Source organism: Solanum stenotomum, unplaced genomic scaffold (genome assembly GCF_019186545.1).
Source record: "Solanum stenotomum isolate F172 unplaced genomic scaffold, ASM1918654v1 scaffold11691, whole genome shotgun sequence".
Classification (NCBI taxonomy): domain Eukaryota; kingdom Viridiplantae; phylum Streptophyta; class Magnoliopsida; order Solanales; family Solanaceae; genus Solanum; species Solanum stenotomum.
The window spans coordinates 125,847-134,716 of NW_026021685.1; the positions used below are offsets into that span (position 1 = coordinate 125,847).

General features: G+C 27.0%; 1 protein-coding gene and 1 long non-coding RNA gene across 2 annotated transcripts; both read left to right on the forward strand.

The window, feature by feature from the left end:
- Positions 1-372: 372 nt before the first annotated feature.
- LOC125849945 (enoyl-[acyl-carrier-protein] reductase, mitochondrial-like) lies at positions 373-2,931 on the forward strand. The gene is made up of 7 exons (XM_049529889.1): positions 373-481; positions 1,232-1,363; positions 1,902-2,045; positions 2,131-2,333; positions 2,436-2,512; positions 2,624-2,702; positions 2,890-2,931. Exons 1-7 carry the CDS (start codon positions 373-375, stop codon positions 2,929-2,931), a joined length of 786 nt encoding a protein of 261 aa, XP_049385846.1.
- A 562-nt stretch (positions 2,932-3,493) lies between these two features.
- LOC125849942 (uncharacterized) lies at positions 3,494-3,981 on the forward strand. Its single transcript, XR_007444727.1, has 2 exons — positions 3,494-3,589; positions 3,724-3,981. It is a non-coding gene; the product is annotated as an uncharacterized LOC125849942 (long non-coding RNA).
- The last annotated feature ends 4,889 nt before the right edge of the window (positions 3,982-8,870 follow it).

Consider the following 8,870-nt stretch of genomic DNA (forward strand, 5'->3'; position numbering starts at 1 on the left):
CCCTCGGAATTCCATTTCGAGCACCGGAACCTCGTTTGTTGACCAAAGTCAACTCTTGATCAAAATTTCACAATTTTTGCAACTTAGGAACTCAAATCTTCGTTTTAACTCCAAATTCGACTCCGTAAATTCTCATAGACCCGTTTCGACATTCTAAAACTGCTGGAATCGACGGAAATCCGATTTGAGTCTCGAAACTCCAAATGACTCGAAATAACACTTTTAACCAAACTTTAACTCTTAAAAACTCAACTTTCCAAAAACTCAACTTTTCATCAATTTTCCTTCAAACCAACTTTGATAATACAACAATTAGGACTCGGGGCAACTATCGGGAGGGGTAAAACGGTCATTTTATGAAAATCTCCAAAAATGACCTTTAGGGTCATTACAATTCCACCGGTGGAGATGAATGAGAACGAGGTGTGCGTGAAAATGCTTGCAGCTCCCATCAATCCCGCCGATATCAACAGAATAGAGGGTTAATTCCATTAAATTCTCTTTTTCTCCTTTATATATATATATATATAATATTAGTGTTACAAAAAAAAATAGAATGAAAAAAAGAATATTTTTCAAACTAATAGTTGATATAGTAATTACTAGGTTGTAGGTTTAATTAATTTCAATAAAGGAAAAAATACTCTCTCATTTCTTTGAAGGAAAATTACACTATATGAAATTGTGCTTGGTTATATTTTTTTCTAAAGAATAAGGTTGAATGTATATAAAAAGTGAAAAATGAGTTTAAAAAACTATTGCTAGTAGAATATAGAATATGTCAGACATTTCATGAGATTAGTCAAAGTGTGAGCAAATTAAGTTACTATCATGTTATAGTCTTGTTGAACATGGTTATCTTTTATCTATTGTTAGTAAATATGCTAGGCATTTTATGAAATTAGTTAAGGTGTAAATAAACTCCTAGCTATCATTTTGGTTGTGGGGTGGGGTGGGGGGTGGGGGGGGGGGAGATTCATGAAGTTGTGCTTGGTTAATAATTTTTTCTAAAGAATATTCGAATAATCTTCAAGGTTGAGTGTATCCTGTACATAGATACAACATGAAAAGTGAAAAATGAGTTTAAAAAACATATTATAGGCTGTTTTTCAAATTTAAAATGCAACTTCCAATTAAATATAGAACTTCCATAATTGAGAAAAAGAAGTTAATAAAAAAGTGAATAATTTTTATAATCGAGTCCTTAATTTTACTAATAATTGCATATTAGGAGTGTATCCGGTACTGCCATCAACACCTGCAATAGGGGGATGGGAAGGTGTTGGAGAAATACATTATGTGGGCTCTGTTGTTATGGCTTTTTCCCCTGGAAATTTGGTTATCCATGCAGCTTATCTTTCAGGTAATTATTCAAACTATAGCTATATTAGATAATTACAAACTATAGCTATATTAGATAATTACGTGTCAAATTATCATGAAATAGGATTTAAGTTACAAGTTTAGCCAGTATTCTCAATAACTTTAATTCAAATCTTATATATGATTATGACATAAGAATTAAATTCAAAACATGAGATTCTGTACCAAGAACATCGGCTTTTCATGTCGATCTTCTGTGCAATCATCTTCGTTTAGTTTACTATTTAACGTCCTCCCAGTCCCACTACAATAAAAATAACTTTTAACGGATTGCCGCTAAAAATACATATTTAGTGGCAATTAAATTATTATCATTAATTAATTATTGTTATAGATCATTTTTGATGTAGTGACCCTAGTTATACAGGTACAACCCAAAAGCTTCCTCTTTCATATTGATGAAAGCGCTAGACACAAAAAATTCTGACTTTCCTTTCCAGAAGAGTATTTACGAAATAATAAAAAAATTCGTAAAATTCAAATTCTGAACTCGTAGTTTTATGTCTTTTATGTTCCAGGGACATGGCAAACCTATGTGGTAGAAGATCACAGTTTATGGTACAAAATAGACAAAAACACTCCAATTGAATATGCTGCCACTATTTCTGTTAATCCTTTGAGTGCCTTGAGAATGCTTGAGGACTTTGTGGCTTTAAAATCAGGTTTATTATTTAAATTTCCTAATTAAAAACATGTTTAATTATTTTAATTTGATTTAAAAATTAATTAGTTTTTTTGGATTAAACAGGGACACAATTGTTCAAAATGGAGCTACAAGCATAGTAGGGCAATGTGTTATTCAATTAGCTCGAATTCGTGGAATTCATAGCATTAATATCATAAGAGATAAACCTGAATCTGATAAAATTAAAGAAAAATTAATTAAACTTGGTGCTAATAAAGTATTTACTGAAAGTGAACTCGAAGTAAAAGGTGTCAAAAATCTCCTGGTATGAATTTAACTTTTATATACGAACAGTATAATTATTTTTTAAATAATCAACAAGTGTATTTTTTTTTAATATGTTGTAATGATCGATGATGTGCTGTAGGGTGATATACCTAAACCTAGTTTGGGTTTGAATTGTATTGGTGGAAATGCAGCTAATATGGTGGTAAAATTCTTAAAGTGAGATACTTTTTTTTATTTTTTTAATATTGTTTTCTTCAAAGTTAGAGTTTTTACTTTTTTTTTTGGTTAAATATTGAAGATATACAATATTATTTTTATTATTTTAAGGCAAGGTGGTACTATGGTTACATATGGAGGGATGTCAAAGAAGCCAATTACCATATCTACTCCATATTGTATATTCAAGGTTAGTTTTCAAATGATCAATTATGAAATTTAAACACTAATTAAGTAATTCTTTGGATCATATATTGAACGGCTATTGAGAGTATATCAAAAATAATATCTACGTATGTTTTATTTTATTTCAAACTTGATCATTTGTAGATCACTGAATATGTTGTTATATATTGAATTATCTTCTTTTTTTAAAGGATATTTCATTGAAAGAATATCTGTTACAAGAAAAGAATTAGATGAAGCACAATATAGGTGTTCGATTGATCATCTATATATTGGCCCTCGTTCGTGCTGGGATATTGCAATATGAGTACAATTTCTTACTCTCTCGATCAATTAATTTTGTAATTCTTTATGAATTTATATATAATTTTACTAAAAAAAAGAAGTTATTTTGAATTTAAAATGAACAATGTAGCAATATTGATTTTTTTTAAAATTTATTACAGGATGGATATGGTACCTTTTAAAGATTTTCATATAGCTCTTGAAAAGGCAATGGGAAAACAAGGAAGTCAAAGGAAACAAATTCTAAAATTTTAAAATAAATTAGCTTCGATTATTGTTAGACTATATTTTTCAACTTGAATTTTGTCATTTCATTTCTCCCTTCATCATTTAATNAAATTTAAACACTAAGTAATTCTTTGGATCATATATTGAACGGCTATTGAGAGTATATTGAAATTAATATCTGCGTACGCTTTATTTATTTCAAATTTGATCATTTGTAGATCACTGAATATGCTGTTATATATTGAGTTATCTTCTTTTTTTAAAGGATATTTCATTAAAAGGATACCTGTTACAAGAAAAGAATTTAGATGAAGCACAATATAGGTGTTCAATTGATCATCTATTGACCCTCGTTCGTGCTGGGATATTGCAATATGAGTACAATTTCTTACTCTCTCGATCAATTAATTTTGTAATTCTTTATGAATTTATATATAAAAAAGAAGTTATTTTGAATTTAAAATGAACAATGTAGCAATATTGATTTTTTTTTGTTTTTTAATTTATTACAGGATGGATATGGTACCTTTTAAAGATTTTCATATAGCTCTTGAAAAGGCAATGGGAAAACAAGGAAGTCAAAGGAAACAAATTCTAAAATTTTAAAATAAATTAGCTTCGATTATTGTTAGACTATATTTTTCAACTTGAATTTTGTCATTTCATTTCTCCCTTCATCATTTAATTTTAGGCATCTAGTTTATTATTTATGTTAATAAGTACTAGTATATTTTTCTACTATAATATTTAAAATTTGATATCAGATATAATTGGTGTCAAAATGGTTGCACACCCTCACAAGATAGTCATAGTTAAATTTATAAACCAAACCAAACTAATAAAATTCGGAGTTTTTTGGGTTTTTCAACCTTGGATTGGTTCAGGTTTTTCAAATACCAAACCAAACCATTGTGTGGAATTTTTAAATTTATAAATCAAACCAAACTAATAAACCTCGGATTTTTTCAGATTTTTGGATTTTTTCGGTAAAGTTTGCATACAAACATATAATTAACTTGTGCTCCAAATATTTCTTTAGTCCAACCAAAATACAATTATCTAAGGTGTTTCTTAAAAAAATAACACAACATATGAGATGAGTATTGATGAACAAAAATATTCAATAAAAAATAATAATGAAATCATCATATAAAATAAATATTGCAAAGTCATAATGAAAATGAGCATAATTTAAAAGTACCAAATCATGCTAAAATTATAAGTTTAATAAGTATTAGTTACATTACTAAATATTTAAGGAAAATTAAGATTAGATTATGTATTTTAATTGTCTAAACCAATGTAAAACTAAAGAACAAATATTCAATATTATTGTCATTCTTAGTGTTGAATTGATTTTCTTTTTGCATTAGTATTAATTTAATTTTGATTTAAGTTTTTTATTATAATTATCAACATCTATGAGCTATAATCTTTATTGAACCATTCCGAATTCTAAGTTTTAAACTTGAAATAATATATTAAAAGATAAAAACTATGAAATAGTATAAGAAATATTTTAAAATTATATCAAAGTAAATATTTTTATGTATAAAATAAAATTTTAAAATTACATATATAATATCGGGTTGGTATTTTTTTCTTTCTAAACTATTAAACAAACCAATGCTTCAAAATGATTTATAGGTGAGAAAGAAGTAACATTTTTGGGTCAAGAGGTTTTGACAAGGTTGTCAACAAAAGGATTAGGTTTAATTGGTGCACAAGATAGTCATAGTGTAGGTATAATTAGTTGGGTTCACTCTCAAAACATGTGTATGATCATTTCTTCCATTCGCTAAGCTTAAACAATTAGACCAACAAAAGAAAATTCTGAAAATCCACACACATGCATGTCTTTCAAGGAAGGATAATTTAGATCAATAGATTTCTTTAATTTTGTTTATATCATGCTTGATCTCCTAGAAAACAGTTTAAATTTGATCCAATGTTGACTTATAAGAGGTGTAGAGAGATGGTTGCAATCACTCATTTCTTAAAGATATTATTAGATTTGAGACTTTAATTATTTTTATTATAGGATGCAATAGGGGTATACATAATCGGGTTGGTTCAGGCTTTTCGAATATCAAACCAAATCATTTGTGTAAAATTTTTAATTTATAAACCAAACCAAACTAATAAGATTCGGATTTTTTCGGGTTTTTCAACCTCAGGTTGGTTTGGGTTTTTCAAATACCAAACCAAACCATTGTGTCGAATTTTTAAATTTATAAATCAAACCAAACTAATAAACCTTGGATTTTTTCAGTAAAGTTTGCATACAAACATATAATTAACTTGTGCTCCAAATATTTCTTTAGTCCAACCAAAATACAATTATCTTAGGTGTTTCTTAAAAAAATAACACAAAATATGAGATGAGTACTGATGAACAAAAATATTCAATAAAAAATAATAATGAAATCATCATATAAAATAAATATTGCAAAGTCATAATGAAAATGATCATAATTTAAAAGCACTAAATCATGCTAAAATTATAAGTTTAATAAGTATTAGTTACATTACTAAATATTTAAGGAAAATTAAAATTAGATTATGTATTTTAATTGTCTAAACCAATGTAAAACTAAAGAACAAATATTCAATATTATTGTCATTCTTAGTGTTGAATTGATTTTCTTTTTGCATTAGTATTAATTTGATTTTGATTTAAGTTTTATTATAATTATCAACATCTATGAGCTATAATCTTTATTGGACCATTCCGAATTCTAAGTTTTAAACTTGAAATAATATATTAAAAGATAAAAACTATGAAATAGTATAAGAAATATTTTAAAATTATATCAAAGTAAATATATTTATGTATAAAATAAAATTTTAAAATTACAAATATAATATCAGGTTGGTTTGATCTCGGGGTGGTATTTTTTTTCTTTCCAACCTATTCAAACAAACCAATGCTTCATTTATAGTTGAGAAAGAAGTAACATTTTTGGGTCAAGAGGTTTTAACAAGGTTGTCAACAAAAGGATTAGGTTTAATTGGTGCACAAGATAGTCATAGTGTAGGTATAATTAGTTGTATCGTATTATATTATTTTAATGAATACGGTGTTTGGATAGATTGTATCCAAGTACAGACCTAGAGGTTGCCGAGGGGTTCACCCGAACCCCCTCAACAAAGAATTATGTTGTATATTTAAGGTATTTTTGAGACTTAGTACTAAATATCAATTAATAGGGGTAACAATAATGAGCTAAGTCTGGAACTTGTTTTAGACCCTATGCCACTTGGCCCATATGTTGAGATAAGTTAGAAGGGTTTAACAGTTTTTAAATTGTACCTCATGAGAAAAAAAAATCATACCGCTTAATAATAACATAATACAATATAATACATTATGAAACAATACGTAACAACCATCCAAACAAAGTGTTGGTAGGTTGAGTAGTCCTAATAAATGAATTGAACTAATAAATGCATCTTTTTTTCTTTGATGAGTTAATGTTTCGATATACTAGGTCCTTACGCGTGGCCCATTGAGGTCCCAATTTGATTCTTGTACCTTAACGCAATCAAGTTTTTTCTAAAATAAAGGGTTAGTTGAGTTGTATTATTGTATGTACTAACACCGTTACAAAGTCTACCCAAATAAAGTGTTTAATATTTTTTCCGTCTTTTTTTATATGTCATTTTTTTATTTTACACTTGCATTCAGAGGCGGATCTATGGTACCCATGGGGTGTCATGGCACCAGTGATCTATATATTTATATATAAGAAAGCAATATATATTTTCTTTGCCACCTATTTAATAAAATATAAGTTTTAAAAATGATGGATATTATTATTAGAGTTCTTTTAATTTAAAGGTTCTTTCCATCTTCACTGACGTTCTTGCAAAGTAAGATGACTAGGTTAAAACCAAAATTTTTATTCTCTTTGTTATATATTTGCAACAACACATAAAGTCAATGAATTATTAAATATAGTAAGTTAACACTATTAGATAGTTTATACAAGCTCAAATTTTAGCGAGAAAAATCTCTTTTTTCCTCAAAGAATAAGGCCACTAATTCCTAAAAAGAAATTAAAAATTGAATTGTTTAGTTATCTCTAATCTGATAATATCGAAAAGAAAATGTTACTAACATGCATGCTTGATCGATTTGTTTATAAAAATCGAAAAGATAAATAACTCGAATTGTAACCCAAAATTAAAGCAACCGACCCACTTATCATACTTTAACATTGTGGCACCCAGGACCTCCAAATCCTAGATCCGCCTCTGCTTGCATTAAGAAATGATGTAATTTTACCCTTCTATCCTTATTTAATGTTTTCTTAAGTCAACTTTATAATAAATGATGAATACATTTTCAAGATTAATTAACTACTCTATCAAGGGTATAATAGGTAAAATAAGGTAATTTATGCAAAAAATTTATAAAATGACAAGTATTGTGGTCTAATTATTTATAGAAAGGAATGTCATATAAAAAGGGATGCAGGGAGCACATTATTAAGTAAGAATATTATTTTATAATTTATTTTAGATAAAACATGATGAAAACTTAAATATAAATATTATACTAACTTCTTTAACATATTAAATTAAACTTTTACATTAAACGATCAGACACTTATTGCATTACTAAAAATGCATCTTCTAATATAACCTTTTCAACATTATTTTTCACATTTTCTTTTTCTTCATTCTCTAACGGATGTAAACCGCACTAGAAAAGTTCTTGTTATTTTTTGTTATTATTATTTCTTGTACTTCAATTATTATACTATTTTACTGTGCTTTTCATTCTGTTACTATCTACTAATATTTTTATTATATGTTGTTTCTTGTAGTCTTTTTCTTTTAGACTATTTTTTCTTGAGCCAAATATCTCTTAAATACAACCTCTCTACTTTTGAGGTAGGGATAAGATTCACGTACACTCTATTTTCACCTAACTCTATTTTATAAACCTACACTAAATATGTTATAATGTAGTAATTAATAAGAAATTTATTATTAAAAATCTATATTTGAATCCATCACTTTACTACTATTATAACTTTTAAAAAAATGAATTAGCTACGAAATTATTTCTAATCTATCAGTAAATATTCTGTAACAAATAAGATTTTTCTTTATCACTTGTCACTATTCTCTTGTCAAATAAATTTTTCGTATTCAACAATAAATTTTATTTGTCGCTAATTTCTATTATTTTTATATATAGTATTAATACACCTATTTTTCTTTGAGTTAATATTTCGATGTCCTTACATGGCCCATTGAGGTCCCAATTTATTCCCATTATCACCTCAAGACAACATTTTAAAATTAAATTCACATGTTATTTGATTTTTGTATCTAACGTTATCAATTTTTTTCTAAATAAAGGGTTAGTTGAGTTAAATTATTGTACTAACGTTTTCAATGTCTACCCAAATAAAGTGTTAGAATACCTAATTAATAAGTAAAAATATTATTTTATAGTTTATTTTAGATAAAATATTATGTGAGATGATCATACACTTAGTTGCAGTGGCGGAGTCATGATTTTAAATAAAGGGTTCAAAATCTGAAGAAATAAAAACACGATCTAGTTGAATGGGGTTCGACATCTACTGTATATACCTAAAAAATAATTTTAACCATATATAAATAATAATATTTTCCATCAAAA

Excerpts from the sequence above, each read along its gene's own strand:
- LOC125849945 (XM_049529889.1), top strand. The coding sequence starts at position 373 with ATGACCTTTAGGGTCATTACAATTCCACCGGTGGAGATGAATGAGAAC. Across the intron at positions 2,513-2,623 it reads ATGGTGGTAAAATTCTTAAA|GCAAGGTGGTACTATGGTTA; the intron begins GTGAGATACTTT and ends TATTATTTTAAG. Across the intron at positions 2,703-2,889 it reads CTCCATATTGTATATTCAAG|GATATTTCATTGAAAGAATA; the intron begins GTTAGTTTTCAA and ends CTTTTTTTAAAG.